Raw genomic sequence first — 27,297 nt, forward strand, 5'->3', positions numbered from 1 at the left:
TTGAGGGACAGCATCCTACAGTAGGTCTTATGAACACATCTGTCTTCCAAACCAGTTTTTCTGTGGTGACTTGTGTATTGATCTTTCCCCTGTGAGGTCCCATAGACTGGTTCATTATCCCTGACTTACAGAATGTCCATTTCCATGTGGCAATACCTCTGGCTCACAAGAACTGTCTCTGTTTAATGGCAGAAAACAATCATTGTCAATTCACGGTGCTTTTATTTGTTCTTGGTGATCACATGAGCACTCACTGACATCCAACATAGGTGACAGCTAGTCCTTGCCATCCAAGAGATGGAAGGGGAGCCTACCTAGATCAACTCAAAAAATAGCAGGCATCTGCAGGCTACCTGGGGACAACCACTTCAGAGTGCTTGCAAATTCACAGAATCACAGAATGGTGGGGGTTGGAAGGGGCCTTCGGAGATCATCTAGTCCAACCCCCCTGCCAGATCAGGGTCACCTAGAGCAGCTTGCACAGGAACGTGTCCAGGCGGGTTTTGAGTGTCTCCAGAGAAGGAGACTCCACCACCTCCCTGGGCAGCCTCTTCCAGTGCTCTGACACCCTCAAAGTAAAGAAGTTCCTCGCTCTGCTGAGATGGAATTTCCCGTGTTCGAGTTTCTGAACTGTCGGGTTCCTGTGAAATGCCCGGGTGCCCGGTGCCGCCAGGCCTGCGGATCCCCCCCCCCACGCTCTTCGGCTCTCCCTCTTCATGGCTCACCCCGTGGCACCTTCAGAACCCCAAAATTAAACTTCACCAACCTCAACGAAGGCTCCCACCCCGCCGCACGCGACAGACACCCCACACCCCAACCACGACCGACCGACCGACCGACCGACCGACCGACCGACCGACCGCGCCGCGCCGCGCCGCGCCGCGCCGCGCCGTGCCGTGCCGTGCCGTGCCCCCTCCTCCGGGCAGGGGCACAGCCGCTGCCCTGCCCGCCCCCCGCCGGAGCCCCGCCTCCTTGTTTATGCTGAGCCCCCGCCCCGCTGGCGCTTCCTTCCTTCTTGGTGTCAGCCGGCGGTGGCCCTGACGTCAGGGGCCCGGGCCGCACGTCGCGGGCGGTGGGGGCGCGGCGGGGCGGGGCGGGGCGGAGGGTGGAGGAGGAGGAGGGGACTGGAGGCGGACGGGCGCCAAGCGGAGGTGGGGGGGGGGGGGCGCCCCCAAGATGGCGGACCAGATCCCGCTGCACCCAGTGCCGCGCAGCGCCCAGCGGAGAGCGGCCTATTACACCAGCGCCGCCGCGGCGCAGAGGCACAACAGGTATGGGCAGGGGCGGCGCAGGCCCGGCGGCGGCTCCCCACACCCCACCCCGCCACCCCCTCCCTTCGAATCTCGAACGGCGGGCGGGGCGGTCTGTGCCCCTCGCCCAGCCCCGTTGCCCTGTGGGGCTCCGGGACCGCCCGCCCGATCCGTGGGGAGGGCGGGAAGGGGTGGCGGCCCCCCTGCAGGCCGAGAAAGGAGGTGGCAGCAGCCCCTGGCTCTCTCAGGCCTCCGCGGTCCTGCTCGCCCTCCTCGGCCCTCCTTGGGGGAACGCGTCCCGCTCGCCCCGTGGCCCGGCGGCGGGGAACGGTGCCGGGACAGGCCGTGGCGGCGGCGGGTGGTGCCGCAGGGCCCCGCGGGAGGATGCGCAGGGCGGCCTCGGCCCCGGCCCCGGCCCCGCGCCCGCGGGTGCGGCCTTGGCTGCCCCGGCCCCGCGGGGCGCCGCCGCCAACTCCGCGCAACTCGGGTCCCTTGCCCGTAGTTTACTTGGGAGCGGGGTGCCCACTCTGGGTGGATAATTTGGGCGTCGTTAGTAAATATGCTGTGAGGTAGTTGTTGTGTATTCTTGCATGTAAGGATTAAAAAACCTCAGAATTTCTTGGGATGCACTATATAGGGGGTTAAGTAATTTGAAGAAGCCAGTTCAAAGGTCAGCCATCAAATTAAGTTTTCAGGCAAAGATTGAATCTTTCTTTGCTTCCCATTATTCTGAATAATTTCTAGGTATACTATTGTGAGCAAGGAAAAACTTTGCTACGTAATTTGGGTATGTCCATTGGACAGCACTGTTACAGTGGAAGATATGATTATAGTTAGTTCTTTGAAGGTTTTTTTTTTCTCTTTTCTCTTGGTTTTTGTAGGACGCTGGTTGTGTATACAAGGACTGGAGGGAGCAGTTGTAGGATCTGAAGTAAATGGACTTTCTGAGAACAGAATAGTTGGTGCCGTTCATCAATGTTCGTGTGTCATCATGAATAAAATGGATTTACTTTCTCAGAATGGAATAACTAACAGAATTAAAACTGTGCAAAATAGGTTAGGCTTAAATCATGTTGTCTTGATTCTTAAACTAGATAAAAGTAATTTTTATGAATATTCACAAGCTGGTAGGACAGTCTGCCACAGTAGTAGTTTTCCCCATCTTGCTAATACTTGAATGTCCAACAGCTTGGAGTAGGTTTCTCCTCTGTTTTGAGGTAAGCGCAGCGTTACCATCATGATGCCTGTGCCTCAGAGAATTGAAGCTCTTCCTGGAATCTGTAAGCTTCTCAGTAGGTGTTGTGCTTTGCAGGAAAAACTGAAATGAGGGAAAGGCGAAAACTTAGTCTAGACCATGAAAGGTGTCAGGTGGTTCTGTTGTAGGTTACCTGGGAGTCTTTTGATGATTTGAAAAATGCTATAGATATGATAGGCTGAGTTCATAAAACAGCTAGATACACAGTTTTATTGAAGGTATGTTTGCAGGCAGTAGTTGCAGTTGTTTATACAAACTGTTTAAACCTGGCTCTGTAAGCACATTTGGCAAGCTGTAAGATCTAGCAAGGAACTACCGATTCATTACATATCTGCTTCTTCCACTCTATCTATCTTGTTTGATCAACATCACCCTCTAAAGATTGTGGATTAAATCCCTTCTAGTTTAGATTACATCTTTCAGAGTTATGGTCTTTTATAATCTATGTGTTGTTCAAGTGCAGGTGGTACGTATTTAGCTTGCTGATCCTGTACACAAATGATTACCTATGATTTTCATTACTTTAGTTCAACTACTTGAAGGTTTATAAAACCTTTAAAAGTTGACAGGCATGTTTATTGCGTGTCTTTATTTCAATCACTTGGTTAAATAAATTGCCCTTTGAGTTCTGAGAATCAGAATACATGTACCAACTTCTGCACTCACTTTAATTCTTCATATTTTTCCTAAGGTGAGTTGAGTTAGGTTGGTTATTCTTCAAGAATACCATGCGCTGGATTTCTGCGAGCACCTCTTGTGTGCTTTGAAAGGGGTCTGATGGACCTGTAACAAAAGCGTGGGAATGCTTGTGTAGATTCTACCACAGGTGTCTTGTGTAAAGTCGAAGGGGAAATATGGCAGTGCAGATAGTTGAACTGCAGCTTTTAAGTCTTATGAGACTAACCTTGTAGACAACTCCTGTGTCTTTATGAATGATTCATCCTGCTTTTCTAATCTTTATCTTCAGCACAGACTTTGAAGAAGCCTTGCATTCCTGTGGAAACTGCAGTAAAGGTCCTGATGTTGCAGATACTTATAAGAGGGTTGAAGTGAAGGCATTGAGGCCTCTGATATGCAGAAAGTTATCACGTGCATATATACATGTGGATTTTGCCTAAAAGGGTATAATTCATACTTCCGAAGATGTCTAGAAACAAACACCAATTAAAATACAATAGAGTTGTATTGCAAATTTCAGGTTTAATCCAGTACTGTGGTTTCTGGGCCCTCAAGAGTCTTTTGACTTGTTGTCATTCATTTCTTCAGTGAAGAATTTAGAATCTTTTGAAAGTCTTATACACAGAACCTTAACTTCAGTGTGGTAGTGTTTTTAACTCACATTGATTGCCCTACTACTGTGCAACATCAGTTAATACAACTTGTCAGTTACTAACCTTGAGGGGCCTCAGAGATGAGTTGTAGGATGACTTCTTTTGCTTGAACTCAACAGTCTATAGGAGTCTTTGCTGATGTTGCTGTAGTTTACTTTGCAGTGAGGACAAAGACTTTCTCATTCAGTGTTTGTCCTTAATGTGCTTTGTGCTTTTTGAGATTATTTTGGCAGACTGATAGCAGGTATTTTAAAGCTGGAATATGTTTTTCCTGCACACCTAAAAAAACTTTGATGATACACACCTGAAACTGTACACTTGTGTATAAAATTGTAGCCAGTTAAGAACCATGAAACGTCCTGGGATGTACTTAATATGTAAACATGGCAAGATTAGTGTATTTTATATATTCACTTTGTATATGTTAAGGCCTGTTTAAAAAAAAAAAAAAAAAAAGAAAGAAAAATACATATTAAATGTTACGTATGGCTCAGTGAACACATTCATCCTGTTCTGCTCTTATTTCTGATGTTTAAGGGCAACTTACTACTTTCGCAGTAGAAATTCAGGTTTTATATCTTCTGCCATCTTCGTCTACCTCAGATGGACAGAGACACATTTGTGTGCTACTGTTAGAAACTAGGGAAATCTATCTTGAAGTAAAAGGTTGTTAATCTTCAAATTATTAAAAAAATTCTTGGTGGTATTTAATATATTCAGCTTGAGTAGTAGAAGGCTTGGGGAAAAAAGAGGTGGTTGTTTCAGCACCTTGTCCTTCAGCATGAAGGATCTGTTATCTACAGGAAAAATACCTGCTGCTTTCTGGTTACACTGTGAAGGGAAAAGAAGAACAGAGAATATCCGGGATCACCTTAAATTTTAAGTCTCCCTGCACATGCTTGTTCTCATATGTTAGGCTTGTACTTGTCATCATCAGCCCCAGAGTAATCAACTGCGAAACGCAGGAAGGAAGTTAACTGTGCTGTGGCTGTGGTGTCATGTGACATCGATGGAAGGAAAACAACAAGTGTGGTGGAATTTTGAAGCTGCTAAGGAGTTAAACAGTAGTCAACCCTCATTTATCTATAAGCAGAATACCTGGTTTGTTCAGGTGTCCTGCACTTAAAGCATATGATGACAGCAGAATTTGGTCTAGTAGGGCTAAGGTGTGAGGTGTTGGGACTCCTGAGCTGGTACCAAAAAATCAGGTCTTACTAGCTGTGTCCAGTATTACATAACTTCAGTTGGACTCCAGGTGTTCACAAAGGTGATGTCATGAAAAACACTCGCTCAGTGGAAGAAATTGTCTTGCATGATTACTCATAGTATGGGTCACACTAGTGTACTTGTGAATGACCCCATGAAATATATTAGGTGGTTGCAGCAGGGCAAGTTGTGGAACAGATCAACTGCTGTTGCTTGTCTCTGTGGTTTGTTCAGTGATAGAGCAACCTTGTTTTAAGGTAGCTGACTATACTGTTATTTTTGATTTCTCATTCTTATGTCATTAGCAAAAAAGAAAATTACATGAAAAGGGAAAAAGAACAAAATAATCGAATAATGTGTCCTTTGTCCAGATAAATGCAGCATACTTGTTGCTTAACAGCTGGTGGATTGTAGCTTATTTCAAGTGACCTACGTATAATAGAAAAGAATCTATTCCAGGCAAAATTGAATGGAAGTCTGCAGAAGTCAGAGTTTGCTGAGAATTCACTTGCTTCCCTGATACTTAACACGAAAATTTGTTTGACATTTTTATGTGGAAAGTACGATGATGTAATGTGTTATTACTGTGCTAATGCTTTTCATTTAAATGAAAGCTGTTCCCAGCAATGATGTAGTCCTTCTGGTTTTCACTTTTCAAGGTGTTTGGCTGGGTTTCACAGTGAACCACCAAAAAATAGAGACATAGAAATGTCAACAGATACTACTAGATTCATATACAGTAATTCTGTCATTTTTTTAATTTCTGATGTCTGAAGTGAGCTTTTTTAAATGCTTTGGTACCTGGTGCCTGCTGTCAATTGTTAGAAGCGCATGTTCTAGTTCTGAACTACAGTGTGATTTTCATAGTTCAGATGTTATTCTTCATACTCTAGTGGCAAATTATATGCCAGGGTTTTGATATTTTAAATGTAATAATTAAGAATGAAAACTTCCCCAAATAAATCAAAATGTATTTGTTGAGACCATGTAACAATTGGAGCTAATAGGACCTAACATCTCTTGTAGAATGGTGTTTACAGAAAGCTCATAGTTTATTTTGCTCTAACTGTGGGTTGGGAAAGCCTAATGTTTGTAGTTGTTCAGAAATATAAGCATTGATATGTATCAGTAGAATTTACCTGTTGCGTGGGGTTTATGCAGTGATACTTGGTATTTCTTGGAGTTTTTCGAAATTGTTGCTAGTTCCTATGATTCTCTTTCCCTGGGTACTTCTGAATGTTTAGAACAAAAGTTCTTACAATATTTGGGCAGAGTTTTACAGGTTTCGTTTTAATCTGCTCTTTTTCCCCACACACCTGTTTATTGAACGGCTCTACATATCTCATCCTGAAAATGAGTTTGAAAATCCTGGATGAATCTGAAAGATTGAAAATATTGACAATAATTTGAATTTCAATATTGCTTCTGTGATAAACCATTCTGAAGATGGAACTGAATTTACTTTTGAGTGTTTATGTTTTAAAACTACTGTTGCAAAGTGATAGTTACTTCTTCAAACATCTGTTGTTTGTCCATAAGTAATAAATTGTTTAGTCCAGCAACATAAACTGTGTTTATGTTACTTCTAGAAATATCATATTTAATGCTCTTCATCCTACTACTCAGAATATGGTCACAGAAACTCCTAAAAGTTAAGCAACTGTGGGAGTGTGCAGGAGTGGGTACTACTTGTTAATTGGCTGCATGTGTACTGGCACGCTTACACCTGATTGTGGAGAAAGCTCATAACATCATCCTGGTTCCTATGATGCTTTTTTTAAACCAGAGCCCCTGTCTTGTGATGGTATTTTCTCCACTCTGTGACACGCGTACAGAACCGGCAACTAAGTGGATGCACCATTGCACATTAGTCTAACCCTCTTCTCTGCAGGACAGAAACTTTCTTTGCTGGAGATAGCAACCCAGTAAGATGTATTTGTTATTACTGTGATACAACAACATTACAAATGTTACAGGTTCAGCCCATACTTGCTAGAAAAGTCACGAACTCTGAACAACCAAAAGTGGTATTCCTGATAAGTGTTTTATGTTACAGCTGCTAATATATAGATGTTGAAGTGCATTGGAAATGAGAACGCATTAAAATACACAGCCTTGTATGTTATGCTGATATATTCAAATGTTTATTCAAATACACCTCTATGTTTTAGCATAAGGAGGAAAGGATCAAATGAGGTGCAAAGAAATCTCTGTAGAAGTATAGTTAGGAGAACTGTCTGTACTATTATACCGTTCTTACAAATGGGATCAATCAATCGTGTATGTCCTTTTTGTTCTTTTTACAGGAGACCTATTGCCCTCCTGTTTTGTACTGACTTCACCTGCAATTCAAAGTGTTTGCCTCTTTTGCAAAGCAAAACTTCCTTTCTTTTCATTAAAAACAAACAATTGATGTCAGTGTCTTACAGGACATACTGTTCTTTGTCATTAGGCTTTCCTGAGTTGTGGTTTTGGACAGAGATTCACCACTGTTGTTTGGAACCATGTCACTGAATAATTTTTAAGCTGAATATGAGATGCCATCTCTTAATTCTGATTCTTCTAACAGGGTTGCTTGTGTGGCATCTTTGCACTTGGGATGTTGTATTTGTATAACAGTGGCTGGGTCTGTGTTTTCAAGACTCTCTCATGAAGTACCACTAGTTTTTGGAAAAAGAACCTAGCAGTGAATTTTTTTTTTTAACTTTTTCTCAATGTGCGTTCTATGCTCGTCGTTCACTTTTCACATTCCTGGATTGCATGCTGCTTTGTTTGATGAAGACTTTATTCATAGGTTAATATTTCTTGTTGGGACTGGCACCTGATTGAGGATAGGTGTAGATTCTGAGAGTGTTTCCTGGGACAAAGGTCAAAGTAGTTTGATACATAATTTTTGAAAAATGGCCTTGCCATATCTTAGTGTTTTCGGAGCTTTTATGCAGGGTGCGTTGTCATTGTTATTTTAGTTTCTGTGGCTTTTGCTTTTCAGAGCAATCTTTGATTTAATGATGCAGGTAAGCGTATTACACGCATATAGAGCTGCTCACAATAGCAACTGTAAAGTATTTTTATGTACAGTGCCACTTTCATTGGTGTCATACTTGAGAAGTAGTTTGTAATACTTTGTCTGCAGACCGAAATTTTGATAACATAGGAACTCTAGGTGATTTTAGTAATTAATTGCAGTTCTTTGACTTGATGTTGCTTAGAACTATGTATTTGGAAAAAGTTGTCCTTATGTTTTTTTTCTGCACTAGTAATACTCTTTCACACCAAGATAGATTTATAGACAGTCGTAATTTTTAGTGTGATTATTCTTAGAGTAATTATCCTGATCTGAAGAATTGTAATCATCAGGCAGAAAAAGTTTGAGAACTTCAAATTGCTATTGCAGATGATGCTGTCTTTTGCAATGAGCACGTGTGACTGCATGTGCAGTAAAATAAAATTTGTAAATGTATTTTTAAGTTTGTTCATGTTTAAGCTGGTATTTTTGACCTATATTTGCATGCCTTCCTGTTTTATATCTGTAGTATCTAAATACAGTGATTTGTGTTGCTTGGGCAGGCATTTAGATTGCTAAGAACAGGGAGAGAAAACAATTGATTGGGCTACAATGTCAATAACAATACCCAGTGACAGTGATAAAATGGTCCCGTTGTTGTGATCAATGACATACCCTACTAATTAAAATTAGGGTTCGGGTGAATGTAGATGTGATGTTTCCTCAGGTCCTGCTGTGTATTTAGGTATTTCTGGTACTTATTTTTTGTTAAATACAGACTCACCCATCTTGTCATGAGTTGAAAAAGATCTTATATTAACATAAGCATAGCACTTTGTAAAGTGAGCAATAAGGGCAATAGGGAAAGGTTGCCTTTTCTCATGAAGGCTTCATTATGCAGATCTTCAGAATTTTCTTCATCTGTATATAGATCTGGTAAGAAAGCGTGAGCTAGGAGAAGGAGAACGCAAATAGCATTCAGAATATTTGCTTTATGTAAGTGTCTGGTGGAACCTGTAGTACTTAATATCTTAGTAATGATTTAAGCGATTTTTGATAAGCTACCGATGAAAGGGTAGCCTTGGTAATAACTATGTCATCTGCTTTTAGACCTTTATCTCAACAGACATAAAGGTTTTTCCCTTAGTTCTGCATGGCAGAAGATGCCAGCTTTTTTATTTTATTATTTATTTTATTTTATTGTAATAGTTGATCAAAAATGCTGCCTAGTGTTTTTCCAGAATATCTCTGTATCATTTGTAGAAGGCTGGGGGCAACTTGATCTATTTGGTCTTATTGCAGTAAGTATTATTCATCTCAGTGACACAATCAGTAATAAACTTGCCTGCATACAGTAGAAGTACTCTTTCCTTCTGTTTTGTTCTCCAGTGGGTAAACATACACTGTGTTGGGAGGGTTGTAATAGGTTTTTTTTAAAGATCCTGTTATGCAAGGACACAAAAGCAAAGTTAACTATTGAAAACGGATATAAGTGTTCAGCTCTACAAATCTTCAGCTTCCTTAAAAGCTGTCCAAATGTTGGGGTTTGAATTTTTTTGTTTTGTTATAACTGTTGGAATACTGTTGTTAGTGTTGTCTTCCATGTAGACATCTGACACACTTGTCCCTGATAATGCATATCAATTTGTAATAGGATTATTTTGTGTATGTATATGTATTTTTTTTTTTTTTAGGCCAAGACTTGAATTCAGAGACTTCCCACATAATACTGATTACGGGTGCACTTGCATTAAAGGCACAACTAAAGCTAAACAGGGACAAATAGCGGCAAGCTCTAACTAGTTCTAAAAACTTCTGACATAGCTTTTCTGGGTTTTGGAGGAAGAGGTTAAAGGAAATTCTTTAAATTTCATGCACTTAGCTGTAGAAGATTTTTCCATTTTTCACTTCTGTTGTAATCTAGGAACAACATGATTGCTCTGTAGTTTAACTGAATTTACTGCTGTGTAAAGCATAGAGGTGTTTGAAATTACAGGCAAAAAAGTAATTTCCAATATTTGGAAATGCAGAAGAATATTTGAAAAAAAGCATTTGTAATTTGATTTTTCTCATGTAGCTTCTAGCAAAGCAGTCTGTTTTATGGAAGTGCTGAATATTTGACTGAGAGAAGCAGTTATATGAAAACACATCGTATACTTATAAATATGGTTATGGATGAATGTACATTTCTTAATTTTTTTCCTACTGCTGTGCAGTTTCCTGGGATTTTTTTCTTTGTTACAGGACAGAATCTGAACAGTTATGTCAGTGATACAGGCAGCCTACTGCATTTGCTGCTTTAGTGGTTTGTCCTTCAAGAAACAATTCTTGCTCTTTATATAAATATGCATTTCCCTCTCTTCATTATTCTTCCTACTGCATTTCTACAATTTGGCAGTCTCCCTTATCCTCAGACTGGAAAAGTGTTCACCTAGGTTAACCCGTGTAGGAATTACTGGAGGTGGAGCAGGATATGGCTGAGATAGATTGTGCTGCTTACTTCCTCAGTCTTTCCGCTGCCCATGACCAGAAGTGGAGGGAGTCCTGTGGCTGGCAGCAGCCACTGGGCCAAATCACCATTGCTTGATGGCATGGGACATGGTCATAGTGGCAAGTGATGGTAGCTCAACTGCCAGTAACTGGCCTTTCTCAGCTTTTCTACTCAGATGCTCAGCTGGAACTTTTTCCACTGCTGCCTCTCTTCCATGCTACTCTGCATCCCACAGCCATCTCCTACATCCAGTTCCTGTATGGACTCATGGCCATATGTTCCTTTTCCCTCCCTCACTACGTTTGAGAAATACTGCTTTAAGACATCAGCTTTGTTTTTCCTTCTTGTGAATTATGGTATATAGCACAAGTGATAGGTGACAAGGAAACACTATTTATGCAGTGTCTGACACAGTGCTTCTGTCCTACTTGGGTCTTTTAAGCAGGCGGATAGAAAAATTCACCATAGATACTGCTTCTGCATTTGTCTGCATTTGTCAAGTGAGTAAAATCAGAAAAACATGCAGTCATGACTCGGACCTTCTTGGCCCCTTGCACCTTCTTGCTGTACCCTTGAACATTGTTCTTTTAGAACAATGGAAAGCTGGCAGAAAATACAGAAATAATTATGGATCTAAATAGGTAGCCAGATTAGATTTAAATGAATTAAAATGGTTTCCATTAGCAGTTATGGCACCCATGGAACTCTGCAGCTGCATCTACTCTGGCAAACAGCCGTCAAAGTGGAATAATGTAGCTACAGGTGACTTGAGGCATCATTTTCACAGCAGATGTTTATATTAAAATTTCATTTAAAAGTATTTATTGTACATGGCTTCCTTTCACTTAAATCTGTTAAATGATATTCCTAATAGTAGTCAGATTTAGTTGAAAGTTGTTTAATATTAATGTTCCTTTTTCCTTAGGAAACCATATTTTTGTCAAGATAGTTGTCTTCATAGCTGATTTAGTAGCGCTCATGCTGAGAGTTTTGATATCTTCGCTCTGGCTTTTTTATTCATGTTGCTTTCAATGCTTCCCTATTTTAATAAAAGTTTCTAGGATTATACTTAATTGATTTGTCACTCAAGGAAAATCAGCACTTCAAGCAATTAAGTGCAGAAAAATACTAGGTAACAAAGACGTAAAGATTTTTGTCCTTATCCTAGTTATGAAAAATCCATTATTCATTATCTTATTGTTTTTAAATACTGAAGTACAATTTTCCAACACAATAGCAAAATTGCTTTTGAAACAGAGTAAATTGCTTGCCAGTTCAGAGGCTGTATTTTGAAGTCAGCGTTACTAAATATGATGGTGCTTATGCTCGTTATCTTCAGTACTTGGTGAAGCTCCGTATTTAAAAGTGCAAACCTAGGTACTGATTGTGAAAAAAACATTTGTTTATAACATAATGGCAAAAAAACCTTAAAGAAATTATGCTTAGGACATCAATGCACTCTGCAAATATTACCATATTTACAAGAGTAGATTTAAATATTGTGCATGTCTGTGAATGTGATTCTTGTCCAAGTCTTTCTCCTGTAATTCTCTTGCATTAGCATATTACCTCAAGAGAGACTTTAACCATGTTTGCTCTGTTACCTTTGTATATAAAGGATATTATTTTCTGAATCAGACACTTGTTAACTTTGTACAGAAGGGGATCTGTTACTTTGCAATATCCTGCTGTATACTCCGTTACAGCTAGCAGATTGTGATTTCACTGGATGGTGTTACAAATATGCTGTTATTTGTTTGGATATCTAAAAGCAAAACACAATGCAGCAGAAAGCTGTATATTAAAAATGTGACAATGTAATTTGCAAATTTAACCAGGAGAGATTATAAAAGCATTGCATGTGAATCTGTTTAAACACAGGCCTGTCTGACTGGGAGTCTTGGCATAAAGTAATGTCTTAAGTTTTTTCTAAGCAGTGTTTTTATTGTCTAGTATTCAAATCAGTCTAGTCTGAGAGTAATCAATATAATTTAGTATAATATACATGTTAACATATAATAACTGCCCCATTTTGTGAAGAGAATTTTTTGTAGTGTGTTTTTTCTTAATGACCATTAATAGAAATGGGAATGGAAAACGTATTGCCAGATTGCCATATTAAACTAAACGTTAGATGCAGCTTTTTGCAAACAACATGCTTTGTGAAGATCGTTTTTCATCTTTGTTTTAAACTTTATTTTCCTTTTTTTAAGTGGGTACTGGTGGTAATAATTCTGAAAGTGTTTTCCATGCCATATTTTCACAAAACTAACTTTCAGGGAACTCATAACTTTGAACAAATTCATGCAGTTTTTTAGTTTGAAACTTTTGTTGTGTGTTCTGCTCTGTGGTTTTGCTTTTACTTCATGTGAAACAGATGAAGATTTTTCTTCACAAGGTCTAACACGCTTAAGGTTCCAGTACTCAGTTGACTTGCAGCCAGGGGATACAGAGGGCGTGTGTTTATTATTTTTCCTAGTTATGCATTGTTTTCTAATCTGGTCTGAACACATTGTTGACATCCCTTAATGATGTCTTATACCAAGTGATTCAAAGGAGGTGCAGAAATCAGGGCATCACCTGCCAACCAAAAGAGGAAGTATCTAGCTAGTCATTACTGGTTAACCAATAGCGGGTTTTAGTGGTGGGGTTTTTTTTTCTTTCCTTCCTTATTACATCTTCCTTCTTAACTGTGTTCATACTGATTTATTACATAGCTAGTGTAAAGTATGTGGTATACTTTTTCTGTAGAAATCCCTCCCTCCCCCCTTCCTTTCCTGATATCCAAAAAGGTTAATAAATGCTTTAATATCCTGTATAGAAGAGGGCACAACACGGAAATCTAGGGGAAAAGGAAATTATTTCAGGTTTTTTGTATTAAATATACAGTAAGTTGAGAAAATGCAAATCCAGTGATGGTGCCTTTCATACTCATACCATAGTCCTGGTGTTTGTAGTGTTACTTTCTTTTTAAAATATTGGATTTTGTCGGTCAAGATTTTGGAGTGAATACTGCTCAGGGTGCTGTTCTGTGTTAGCAGAACTGCCCCCTGCTCAAGCAGGGCCACATAGAGCTGGTTGTGTAGGATCGTGTCCAGACAGCTTTTAAACATCTCTGAGGATGGAGATCCCAGAGCCTCCCTGGACAACCTTTGCCAGTGCTCAGTCATACTCATGGTAAAACAGTGTTCCCTGATGTTCAGATGGCACCTCCTGTGTTTCAGTTTGTGCCTGTTGTCTCTTGTCCTGTGACTGGATACCACTGAAGAGAGCCTGGCTCAGTCTTCTCTGCAGCCTTCCTTCAGGTATTTATAGACATTAATAAGATTCTGCCCATGCCCTGTCTTCTCCAGGCTGAACAGTCCTAGCCCTCTCAGCCTTTCCTCACAGGAGAGATGCTCCACTCCCTTATTCATCTTCACCACCCTACAATGGACTCTTTCCAATATGTCCATGCCTCTTTTGTACTGAGGAGCCCAGAACTGGACACAAGACTCCAGGTGTGACCTCACCAGTGCTGGGCAGAGAGGAGGGATTTCCTCCCTTTACCTGCTGGCAACACTGCCTAACGCTGCCCAGGAAAGCAGTAGCTTTTCTTTGTGGCAAGGGCACATCGCTGGGTTTATGTTCAACCTGTTGTCCACCAGGATCCCCTGGTTCTTTTCTACCAAGCTCCTTTCCAGCTGGGTGGCTCCCAGTGTGACGTTGTTCTTTGCTTGCTGCAGGACTTTGCAATTTGGCTTGCTGAGCTTCCTGAGGTTCCTGTCAACCCAATTCCTCCAGTCTGTCAAGTTTACACTGGATGGCAGTGTGCTCATTTAGCCTATCAGACACTTCCTTGAGTTTTATGTCATCTGCAAACTTGAGGAGGATGTGCTCTGCCCTATCATCTAAATCACTAACAAAGATGTTAAACAGGACTGCACCCAGTACGGACCCTTGAGATACACTGCTAGTTACTGACCTCCAACTAGACTTTGCACCACTGATGACTACCCTCTGGGCCTGACTCTTCAGCCCATTTTCAGTCCACATCACTGTTTGCTCATCCAGCTGCTGCATCAACAGCTTGTCTATGAGGGTTTTATGGGAGACAGTATCAAAAGCCTTACTGAAGTCCAAGTAGACACTATTTACTGCTCTCCCCTCATCTACCAGGCCAGTTACTTCATCGTAGAAATTTATCAAATTGGTCAAGCATGACTTCCCCCTGGTGAAACCATGCTGACTACTCCTGATGATTTTCTTGTCTTTTGTGTGCCTGGAAATGGTTTCCAGGATGAGCTGCTCCACGACCTTCCCAGGGATCGTGGTGAGACTGACAGGTCTGTAGTTACCTGGGTGGTCCTCCTTGCTCTTCTTGAAGTTAGGAGTGACATTTGCTTTCCTCCAGTCATTTTTCCCAGTTGCCATGATTGATCAAAGATTATCGAAAGTGGCCTTGTGATGACATCTGCCCGGCTCCCTCAGAACTCACAGGTGCACCCCCTCAGAGCCCATAGGCTTATATATATCCAGTTTGTTTAAGTGTTCTCTGATCTTATCCTCATCTTCCTTGCACCAGCCCCTCCCCCTGCTCTCTGAGACCTGGGACTCCTGAAAGCCAGTCTTTACATAAAAAGACTGAGGTAAAGGAGGCACTCAGTACCTCAGCCTTGTGTCTTGTGTAACTGGGTCCCCTGTCTTATTCAGCAATGAGCCCACATTTTCCCTATTCTTCCTCTTGTCACCTGTGTACTTACAGAGTTCTTATGTTTGACATCCCTGGCCGGATTCAATTCTCCTTGGGCTGTAGCTTTCCTAGCTTTCTCCCTGCATGTTTGGACAATGGTTTTGTATTCCTCCCAGGTTACCTGTTCTTACTTTGTGTGCTTCTTTTCTGTGTCTGAGTTTGGACAGGAGCTCCTCCTCACGTTTTTGCCCGACTTCTTATTCATTGGGATAGAAATCTCTTGAGATTGGAGGAGCTGATCCTTGAATATTAACCAGCTTTTTTGGGCCCCTCTTCCCTCCACAGTATTATCTCATGAGACTCTTCCAAGCAGTTCTTGAAAAGGCCAAATCTGTTCTCCTGAAGTCCAGGGTTGTGAGCTTGCTTGCCACCCTTGTCCCTGCCCCCAGGAACCTGAACTCCACCATCTCGTGATCACTACAGCCAAAGTTGTGTTTGACCTTCACATCCCCAGTGAGCCCCTCTTTGCTTGGTGAGTGTGAGGTCCAGCAGAGCACCTCTCCTTATTGGCTCCTCTGATTACTTGGAGGATGAAGTTGTTGCAAAGCACTGCACAACCCACCAGGATTGCTCATGTCCTTTTGTGTTGTCCCTCCAGCAGATACCAGGGTGGTGGAAATCCCTCATGAACACCAGGGCCTGCGAATGTGAGGGTGCTCCTGTTTGTCTGTAAAGAGCCTCATCTGCATTCTTCCTGTTCAGGTGATCTGTAGCAGCCACCCACTATAACGTTGCCTTTACTGGTCCTCTCTTTAGTCCTAACCCAGAAGTTCACAGTTTGCTCCTCATCTGTCCCCAGATAGAGCTCCATGTGTTCCAGCTGCTCTCTCACACAAAGGGAATGGATTTTTGGTTTTGTTAATTACTATTTTTATATAGATTGGTTTTGGGTTGCTGTGGGGAAAATGGGACAGTCCTAGGACACACATTGTAAGACATGACTGTACAGTACAGCTTCATAAAAGTCAAACTTACTAATACGTGTACCAAACGTGTATTTTTTTTTTGTGACTCAGTCCTTTTTCTTGTTGTGTGTGGTGTTGATTTTTTTTTTTTTTTTGTTCTTGGGTTCCCCCCCCCCGCTCTAGGAATTATTCTTTACTGCTCCCAGTGCAAGAATAATTTCAAGGTAGATTATATGACATATAGAATAGATTAATGGTAGTCTGCTAGTCTTCCAAACCGTAAAATATTTGAGAAATTTTAAAAATACTTGTGCAGAATATATTTTGATTTATTTTGGTCAGATACTTTTTTTATATCAGCTGTTCCTATTTAAAGACTGCTTAACTACCATTACCAATAGTGTCAAGTAATGTGTTTATATATTTAGAGTTTTTGCTTCTCTGTTGTTTGATACAATTTTCACATATTTTGTAAGCATTTGTGCAGCCAGCTTTTCTGACTGTTTTGTTTATCTTCTGTATCGTGCATTTTTATTGATTAGGGTTATTGCATGTGTTTTTGCATACAAGCAGATGATCTTTGCTTGACTATAATGTTTAATCCCTTCAAAAATTTTCTTCTAATTAATATACTTAGTAGTCCTTTTAATAGTCTGTGAAAGGAAACTTGAGTAATAGTGCAGTTTCTTACAATCATCTTCCCAATGGTATAAAAATATGAACAGAATAAGTCACTCAATTTACATGCACTTAGTGGAATTTTCTGATCAAATATTCCTGTCTTGGCATAAAAAACATTCCAGAAATGTAAAACTGAAGTGGAGAATAGTTTCTGGAGGGGAAAGGACCATTGTTAGCTTGGTGTTGTTTCCATAGGTCCCACATGCAAATCTCTTTTGACTTGCTGAATGTTTTTGTGTAGAATTATAAAAGTAACTATAATGTTTTAGTAATTAAAACTAAGATACTGATGAGTTGTGTAGAAAGTGTGACTCAGAGGCCTGTGCACACAGGAACAGACATCAGGAAAGCAAGTTGAAGAAGCTCAGTGGAAATCTAAAGTCTGTACTTCCGTGAAAACTCAGTCATTTGCTTCTGCTATAAACTTTGCCTAGTAAATTCTATCTAACAAAATCTTACAAAGAATCATTTGAAAAGTATGACGTTGCAGCTCTGTATGTACAAATTATATAATAAACAATAATTTCCCTAGAATAATTGCAGACCCTTTTTCTGTATTATGCATTTTTAACTCAAATTAGAATTTCTTGTTGATGTGTTAGCACAAATACATGAGATGTATAGATGAAAATATCTCTCTAATAAAATTCCATAGGGCAAAAATTAACTTCTTACTTTAGGAGATTCACGGTAATGAAAAGTGATGTACTGACTATTTATTTAGTGTTTTTATTTCATTTTGCCAGGTACCAAGTGGAAGATGAGTCCTCTCATTTGGATGAAATGCCGTTAATGATGTCAGAAGAAGGCTTTGAAAATGATGAGAGTGATTACCATACTCTACCAAGAGCCAGAATTTCTCAAAGAAGAAGAGGCTTAGAATGGTTTATCTGCGGTGGCTGGAAGTTCCTTTGCACTAGGTTTGTTGCATACCAGTACTTTTTATTAAACAAATTCAGTAAATAGTAACTGTGTATTGTGTGATATGTGCAGAGTACAGCAACACAATAATTGGCTTGTCGTGCATCTTTTGATTGCTTTGCCGGCATTTTCCCTACTGGGATGTTACCAGCCATTAATAAAAAAAGTTCTTAAGAGCTGCTGCTGTGTGTTTCTTCTGTCTGCTTTGCTGACTTGCAAGAAAGAGGCCTTTAAGAGAGATCATGCACTGAATTTGTACTAGTCTGAGGTCCATAATACAGCATCTAAGCCTAGTCCTCACTTCTACTCAAAACCGCATCGGGGTAGAGGGCGTTAGTGTGTTAAGTTGACAATATAGAAATTTTATTGTTGTTGCTGAAAAGAAAAAGCAAATTCATTAACTGATGATTAGTTAACACTTCAACTTTAAAGGTTAAAGAATATGTGTAACTGGTGGCCTTGCAGTGAACTACAGCTGGGATTAGCTTTTGTGATTGGGTTCTTATTTAGAAAACTTTTTGTGCTAAACTCTGCTGTATGCAGTTGCCTTGGAATAGTAACTTTCTAATGAATTGCTAGCAAACTTCCAAATACAGAAATTGCTATTAGGATGATTAAGAATCACAGGTTTTTTTCTATCTTGAATGATAAAATCTGAGAATCAGTCAAGTGAAGTAAGTGAAGAGTTTTCAGTGGACTTAAATGATGAGTGATTTTTTTGGCAGATGACTTTTGGAACTGATTTAGATAGAAGTCTTCACAGGTGGTTTAATGGCACTTAATAAATTCCAGGAGGTCTATATTTGTGCATCATTAGTTTTGAAATAATTTCATTATACACCTTTACTGTTTGCAGAAAAAATATGATCTGTAGTGATTTTTTTTCTATAATGATTTAACAAAAACTCTTGGATTAGTAATTTTATTATACTGAATAAGTGTTTGGAAAGTAGCAGGAAAGAAGTAAGGTAGCAAAGTTTTACAGAAGCAGCATTTGTATACGTAAATGCTTTTTGGAAGCAATATTTCTGTTACAGAACTACCATTGTAGTTTTTAAAAAAACTTTTAAAAATACTTAAAGAGGCTGTGAATCTTTTGGACATACCTTAAAATTGAGATACCTTTCAAACAATACACTTTAGGTGAGTTCGGCGCTTTAAATGTTAATGAGTATTAGTTATGATGATTACATTCCTGTAAGTTTCATGAAAACAAGTAGACCAGTAAAGACTGCACCCTGTGGTTGCCCTGACAGAGAATTTACAGTGTTTTGATAGAAGTAGGCAATTTTAAGATGAGTTTATGTTGGAACTAATTAACAATTGTAAGAGAATGTCACAAGAAAGTGTCATTGATGCTGAGGATTGTAAAACTTCATGTTCTTGTGTGCTTTTTAAAATGGATAGGTAGATCTCAGCTTTAAGTGGAGCTCAAAGCCTAGAAACTTTCAAATTGTTAGAACTTCCTAATTAAAACACTTGAGCTATATTTTTGATGGATTTTTGAGAATGAAGAGAGCAAGGAAACTGCATTATGGATTCATTATTTTGCTATGTCTTACACATACGTTACTGCTAATGTAGGTGTGTAAAAGAAAAGCCCTCATTAAGAAAGAGGCCTTAGAGGAGAAGTATGACTTCTGCTTTGCTGATTTCCCCAACTGAATTTGTGTACAATAAAGAGTCTATTCAGTATTGTATTTATACCTAGAGGCATTTTAATCGCATTAGTGTTTTCTACAACAGAACATCATAGCAGATAATTTTCTTCTTTCATGGAAAAAATAAAATCTCTATTGAAGAAAAAAAAAAGAAAAGATGACCCTCAGATCCTAGCAGAAACTTGAAATTTCTGTAGAGTATTGGCAGGCAGAGGATACTCCCACAAGAAAGCTGCAGACATCTGCTTATGTGATATGGGGAAAATTAGCTGGAAAGAAAGTGAATCACGTGGTATCTTATCTACTGGTCCAGTCAGGTTGGATAAAAACCTCAGCCTGGGTGAGCACTTCTGAGTGAGTACGTAAATACCTGTTGTGGTGATAAGGAGTTTTTTTCTGGGCTGAGAGCACCATTGAGGCTTTGTTATTGATAAAAGTCAGGGATGTGCAGTCAGTGTTAAGATATAGTTTTTGATGGTTTCTCGTTATAATAAAACTTTATGAATTTTTGCCAGGGCCCACAGAATATTAGAGCTTTTGAAATACCTATTTGCAGTTCATAAAGCTGTCTAGGATCATTGAGAAGATATAAAGTTGCCTAGGATCATTGAAAAGGATCATTGTCATACATGCAGTTATTATTTACACTGTGTAGTAGAATGAGTTATGCTGTTTTTATGTTGTGTGAAGTATCAGTTTGGCATAGAGCTGGGTGTTGACTCGTTCACACTTGAAATGGACATGTAAGAAAACAATTTCCATGTGTGTTGATGGTGGAATATATGTGCTATGAAAACAACTGAAATTTATTTCCAGAAGGCAAACTGCATTCTTTTAAGAGTAATGTGAGATTAAACAGCAGTCTGAAACCTGTTCAGTTGAACAGAATTTAAAATTTCACTGTGTTTTTGTGGAAATTAGTATCTCATACTTGAGAATGGATGAGGTTGAAATCTCAACTTCACATCCAGAATTTCCATTTGTGCTTTAAAGTAAATTTTTCAAAGCTGTGACAGAAAGATGAACACAAGAAAAGACAAGGCATTTGTCTGGAGTCAAGCTCAGGGGGCCCTTGATTTCTTCTGGATTCTCAGTGAAAGTCTTGTGTTTGTGTTCAAAATCACTTGTTGCAACCAAACAAAACCCCCCCATACCCGCTAGTTTCTGTGGTTTTATTTTTTGGTCTGTGTTGCATTGTTAGGATTAATCTCATTTTTGTGAGAGGAAGTTTTCCATCTCTTACTTTGCAGCTTTAGAATTTTATATTCTATAGATTTTTGTTGCTACATCACAAACTGATTGAAAAAGTTTCACCCATTTGGCAGGAACAAATATGGAATGTGTGACAGAGTTCACTGTACATTAAAATCGATTTTGTAAAAATTCTTTATTCGGCTTTTAACTTCTGTTTAGACAATAGTCTTGTTTGGAACTGAATGGTGTGAACTTTAGTTGCAAATCTGCAGCTCTTTAAACATTTTTTACATTTGCAATGTAAAAAAAAATAATCAAATGTCTTTGATTTTGAACAAACTGAAGACTTAATTCAATCAGTATAACTTTTAACTTCAGAAACTGCTTATTTTTTGCTTTCATAGCACAGTTAAAAGAAAACTTTGTGATATAGCAGCTGTTTTGTGGCTGTAATCATTTCCCCTTTAACTTACAAATTCTCTTCAAGCTTGTGAAATTATAATGCACATAGATCAATACTCTGGAGTTCTTTGGGCTGGATTGATTTCTTTCTCATGAGATTTACATTCCACTTGTTATCAAAAACCACTTTGTCCCTATGAAAATGGTGCCATTGAATGGCATTTCCATATGAAGTGAAGGGGATATCAAATGCTCGGATTAATTTGGGCTCTAAGATGGCCTGTACTCTTTCAATTAATCTGCAATGCATTTGTTATGCAGAAGCATGGGAAAATGCTGATCTTTTAAGAATGACATGACCACTGTGTTGCTTTTGGCCTGATTACTGAAGCTACCTGTTGAGTACAATAATTACAGTATGTTTTCTTTGCAGAACAAGTTTCTGCTACTTAAAACCTAATAAGGAAAAGCTGACCCTTGCAGACAATATAGAGCTTTTATATTATCTTTCCTTTCTGATGAAAATGCTGTTTTGTGAAAGATACTGGCAGTTAAGCTTGTTGGATAAAAGTAATGAAAAGAGAAAATAAAAAAAGCCTTCATTATTAGAACTGCAGAGTCAGTTGAGACTTTTACTTTAGCTTTTGACTTGAAGAGATGCGCTCTATTTATGAAAAAGTTAAGGGTTCTTATTTAACAATTACTCCAGGGTTTTTTTGTTTGTTTGTTTTTTTAATATGGCAACAGTTACTAATATTAAGACTTCGGTTATTTCTCCTTCAAATAAAAACAGATACATTAGGAAGCAGATTGGAAAAAAGCCATTTAATAGATATACCTTAAAGTTCTTTTATCAATTAGTTCATTTCTTCATATATGCAATCTGTTCTATTGATATAGGCAACATGGTTTATACTAGCTTAAGAAAAAAAGCTATCTGTGCATGTGTTGAATTTTCTAGGCAAGGGCATTTGAAATAAATGCTTAAATCAATACGTAAGATTGTGATTTATTTATTTATTTATTTTTTAATCACTGAATCCATAGCATAAGGTGTCCTTTTACATTAAAGATTCCAGGAAAATCTAAAGTGTGTCTTGATCATGCTACATCTAACATTATGTTTTTAGGATACTTGAAGCTTGGAGAACGCTATCCTGATTTATCTCCTGATGTTTGGTTCACACAAATTTAGTGGGTACAAAAAGCCCACGAAAGCATCCATACAAAAATTGCACAAAAATTGTTTCTGTATTGGGGAACATTAATCAACACACAACATATAATTAATCTGTTCTCAAATTAATCTGAGTTTCAAAAATATTGGGTAGACTTCATGGTTCTTACAAATCTGAATTAATGTGAATTGATTAGGATTTTTGAGGCCAGCATGTCCACTTCCTACTCTTCCTGTGATATAACAGTGATTACTGCTGAGACCGTAAATGGCAGAATCAAACTGATTTTTACTTTTAAGGTAGTAAAACTCATCTGAACCATTACGATACTGATTTGGGCACAACCTGTAATATTTCTATCATCTGATATTTTCTTGTGTCTGAGAACTTTAGTGTTGTTAGTTCTGCGTCAGTCAAATCCCTTTTATCAAAGGTATAACAATTGTTTCCAAGTCAGACATCATTGTTATGTCTGTACTTTTTGGCATTTGCTAAACTAATGGTCATTCTGGCATCTGTTTCACATTCTCTGTTGATCTGTAATGGAAAAAGTAGTTTCAGGAAGATGAAACTTGATGGCAGGGAAGGCAGTATAATTCAGTTGCTTTATTCAAATATTTAATTTTAGCAATAGAAAAGTCATCAGTGTCTGAGGAAATTCTTCTACAAAAGCCACTGTGCCTAGTCAAATGTTCAGTCTTTTTACCGTTGAAATTAAAAAACTGACTTAAGCAATGCAAGATTTCAAAGGCTGTCAGGAAATTTCAGTCTACGGGCTTTTAGACAGAAGCTGGTGTGCTTGTTTGCTTTCCCTGGAAAAGAATATTTTCCTTGGAACTTTTTTGCTACAGATGTGTCTGGACACTTCTTAGTATACAGCAAAGCTGTCTCTTCCATTTGTCCTCACCACCCCCTGCTCTGGAAATTAATACATTTAAAGCTTTAATTCCATGAGCAGTTTTATCAAGAGTAAATCCAAGCTGGCACCGAGTGGAATTGTTCCACCTTCTCCTGCAAGCAAGTAGCCTGTGTTGTTTCAACTATTTTTGCAGTTTTATAGATTTTAAAAATCAGGGGTGGATCTAACTGAAAATGGTCCCCTTTTTTATTCTGTGTTAGTTTACAGATGGATGAATGTGCGGGTCCAGTTTACCCATGCAGTTGCATGAGTAGTCGTGTCAGCACAAGGGCAGGGGCAAGAATCCACACCTTTGTTATGGGAGGAGGGTGGTACTAGCCACCTCGGCAGCGGCAGGATAGGTTCGCAGCCATTAAACAGATTGTGGAACCATGACATAGAAAGACTGCTGTGCATTGTGCTTTAAAGACAAATTTAAGAAATTATCAAGATAACTTGATTTTTCTGACTTGTATGTTACTAAATAACAGGGCTGAATTTTGAATGTTGAATTAATACAAATTTTTACAACAGAATAATTCTTTGTGACTATTTAAAAGTGATGCGGAAAAGTTGCTGAATGGGCTTAAATTTGTAACAAAAATAAAATGCATGTTTATGTAGGATCAAACCAAATTGATGTCCGTACCATAGTGAAAGCTTCAGGGAAGAAATCTTAAGAATCCAGCATTTAGAATGTAAGTGTTCTAAATGTCAGCTTGTGGGTATTGGTGTAGTGGCATTTCCATAACAAAGTGAATGCTGCTTGCAATGATTTTGCTATTGCATAACTTCTAGTTTTCTTTAAAAAGAAGAGCCTACAACTTTCAATTCTACTTGTTCTTTGGCAAAATTAGTTTGTAATAGGCTTGGGATAATGTGGACTACAGACAAGAACAATTTAAGTGGGACTGTGGTGATGTAAGCTAACTATCAGCCTTCCTTCCCTGCATATTTGTGTGTACCATGATTCTGTAATTGTGGAAAAAATAGGAAAGGACTTTGAGAGGTCGTCCCGTGGATTCCTTGCCTGCACAGGATGAATTGCACCTGCCACTCATGTCTGATCTAACCAGATCTGAGCCCTGCAGTGGTAGCCATTCCAGCCTCCTTAAGTGTTTCTTTCCACCCTAGTTGTTAGAAGCATTTACTCCATGTCTGTTCCCCCTCGTTATTTATTTGCCATAGCTGAAGTCTGTCATTATTTAATCATGGTGGACCTAGAGAATAGTTGACCCTTTCCTTTTTGCAGCTGTTTCTTACATGCCTTTTTTTTTTTTTTTATGTGGACCATATTAGGTCCACACTCAGCCTCTCTGAACAACTCTGTTTCTTTCAGTGTATCTAGTAGACAACCCTGGCCTCCTTTCTAGACCTGTAGTTGTTTTGTTGCTCATATGTATGGCCTTTGTTTTCCCAATAGGATTGTCTGAATTTTGGTATTCAAAATGGTATTGTAAGCCAATTGAGATCTCGCTAGCCGTTGGACTGAGAAAAAGGAATATATTCATGACTTGCTAGTAGTATGCCTGTCCATGCTGACCAGATACCTGCCTCTTTTTTTTTTGCACATGTATATCATTCTCATGCAGTAACTGGGTCCCTCTCTTCTGAGCTGCCATCTACTAATGCTTTTCTAATTCTATATTTGCATAGTTGATTATTTCTGTGTAAATGCACTATGTTGCGCTTTTGCCTGTTTAACTGCATTCTGTTTTTGCAGGTAGTTTTTCCAATCTGTCAAGACAGCTTTGAATTCTGATCTCCTCTTTGCATGTACTCCTGTCTCTTCTAGCTTTTTGTTGTGTGAAAAATGAAATATTCGTTATTCAATTACCCAGTAAGTTCTAGATAAAGCTCTGCAGAACTTCACTGAAATTATTTTGGTTTTATAACAAGCTACTGTGCAATTATGATTTCTTGCAACTGTGTCAGTTCCTTTGCTTTCCTTATGAGAAATATCTTGAGAGCCATGTTTTACTAGAGACATATAATCATGGAATGATTTGGGTTGGAAAGACCTTCAAAGATCATCTGGTCCAGCCTCCCTGGCCATGGGCAGGGACACCTTTCATTAGATCAGGGTGCTTAAAGCCCCAAGAGTCAAGAGAGGAAATGTATTCTTAAGGAGTAGTGTATCTGTCTCTTCTCAGAGGGAAATTAGTTCCGTTTTAGAGGTTGCTCTTGACATGTCAGTGTTGGTTATGACTTTCTGTTTTCTTTCAGGTGTGTACAACTACATACAAATAGGTTGACTATACAGAATTCATCCAGGAAACAATGCTGAGGTGACTGAATAGTAGTTTTCCCCTCCTGTTCTCAGCAAAATCCTTTCTATTGGTTTGAATACAACTTAAAAGAGCTTATTAATGATTACTTTTTTTTTTATCAAAAAAATTGTCAGTATATTCAAAAACCTCACTAGGAAACATTTGTCACTTTCTTTTACGTTCAACTTCACCTGCTGTTCTAGCTGAAATTTCACTGTGACCAGCTAGGTCTGTGCTTCGGCTGCAGTAGGTGCTCATGGAAGGACTGTCTGCTCAGTCTTCCTGATTCACTTTCCCAAAGCAGACTCCCAACATGATTAAAGCGCTTCCCCCCGGTATTAAAAAGTGCCAAGAAATTATCCTTTAGCATACAGAATTGTAAAACAAGGATATACAGTGTATGGTGAACCTGCTTTTCTTTCTACACTAGCAGTTCTTTCCAAACCACCTGTACTCATTTGCCCCTGTCGGGGGGCAATGCTCCTGTGGATAGTCCTAGCAGGTTTTAGGCTGATTATATTTTGTGAGTTGAGTCACATCGATGTTTGTTTCTTGTTTTACTGTTAGTAAATAGTCTGCTGAGCCTCAGTGGCATCATTCCATTTGCCAGCCTTTTGTTCTTCCTGCTTTGGGATCTTATCCCATCATTCCTGTGTCCTTGTCCAAATTGCAGTTGTTTAAAGTGGTCTGTGAGGCCTTCCTGTCTGTCTCATTGCTCATCGTTTAAGCCTTCTTCGCTAGATTTGTAAGCTGGTTAGGCAAGAATGCTCTTCCTTTCTCCTGTTCATAGAATCATAGAATTGTTAGGGTTGGAAGGGACCTTAAAGATCATCTAGTTCCAACCCCCCTGCCATGGGCAGGGACACTTCCCACTAGACCAGGCTGCTCAAAGCCCCGTCCAGCCTGGCCTTGAACGCTTCCAGGGATGGGGCATCCACAGCAGCCCTGGGCAACCTGTTCCAGTGCCTCACCACCCTCATGGTGAAGAACTTCTTCCTAACGTCCAATCTGAATTGACCCATCTCTGGTTTTAATCCATTTCCTCTAGTCCTACCATTACCCGACATCCTAAAAAGTCCCTCACCAGCTTTCTTGTAGGCCCCCTTAAGATACTGGTAGGCCACTATAAGGTCTCCTCAGAGCCTTCTTTTCTCCAGACTGAACAACCCCAACTCTCTCATTCTGTCCTTACAGGAGAGGTGCTCCAGCCTCCTCTTCACCATTGCAGATCCTTATGCAAAAATTGTTTTGAACCTGTGTCGGGATGAGGTGTAGTGAAACTTGTCATTATTTTATTAGGATTTCCTGTAAAGAATTTGCAAGCGTTTATATATGTCTGAATGAGTTGAGTACTGTGTAATTGCCCTAAATATTACAAGTCAACATTGTGCTTGCTTATTTAGATGTGGCAAAAATTTTTAAGCCTGTTTTTCTTAGATATTTGCCTTTAGGATTCCAGGTTTGGAAATAGTAATCGTGTGTAGTGAATTTTTAGTTTTAAAGTAAACAATTGTTTTTCTTTTCAGTTGTTCTGATTGGCTCATAAACATTTGCCGAAGAAAGAAAGAGCTGAAGGCTCGCACAGTGTGGCTTGGGTGTCCTGAAAAGTGTGAAGAAAAATACCCCAAAAATGCCATAAAAAATCAAAAATACAACGTCTTTACCTTTATACCTGGGGTAAGGCTACTAACCATTTATTTTTTTTTTTTTTTTTTTAGTATTGGGCTGACTATATGTTCTGTAGATTCTGCAAAAAGATAATTCTGTTTGCCCGGATTCTTCTTTTTCTTTTTATATTTATCTTGATGTCTTCAATTAAAATTGACAGTTTGAGAGCAAAGCTGCTTTTTTTTCTGAATTGTTTCGTTTTCAGAGGGATATTCACTAAAAAAGTGCAGTATGTTTGTTTGAGTGGTTG

At 39.3% G+C, this 27,297-nt stretch overlaps 1 protein-coding gene across 8 annotated transcripts in view; it reads left to right on the plus strand.

Annotated features, from left to right (window-relative positions):
* The first annotated feature begins 1,110 nt into the window (after positions 1–1,110).
* Positions 1,111–27,297, plus strand: part of ATP9B (ATPase phospholipid transporting 9B (putative)) — a 169,977-nt gene continuing 143,790 nt past the window's right edge. For 4 of the 8 annotated variants that reach the window (XM_074575765.1, XM_074575768.1, XM_074575764.1 and 1 more), the window contains exons 1-3: positions 1,111–1,271; positions 17,602–17,775; positions 26,906–27,056. In XM_074575765.1, coding sequence (XP_074431866.1) covers positions 1,177–1,271; positions 17,602–17,775; positions 26,906–27,056 — 420 coding nt within the window. In that variant the 5' untranslated portion in view covers positions 1,111–1,176. Of the gene's footprint in view, positions 1,272–2,004; positions 2,307–15,886; positions 15,972–17,601; positions 17,776–26,905; positions 27,057–27,297 lie in introns of those variants that run through there. The other 4 variants (XM_074575762.1, XM_074575761.1, XM_074575763.1 and 1 more) reach the window with 2 other exon arrangements.

This window comes from Larus michahellis, chromosome 2, assembly GCF_964199755.1.
Source record: "Larus michahellis chromosome 2, bLarMic1.1, whole genome shotgun sequence".
Classification (NCBI taxonomy): Eukaryota; Metazoa; Chordata; class Aves; order Charadriiformes; family Laridae; genus Larus; species Larus michahellis.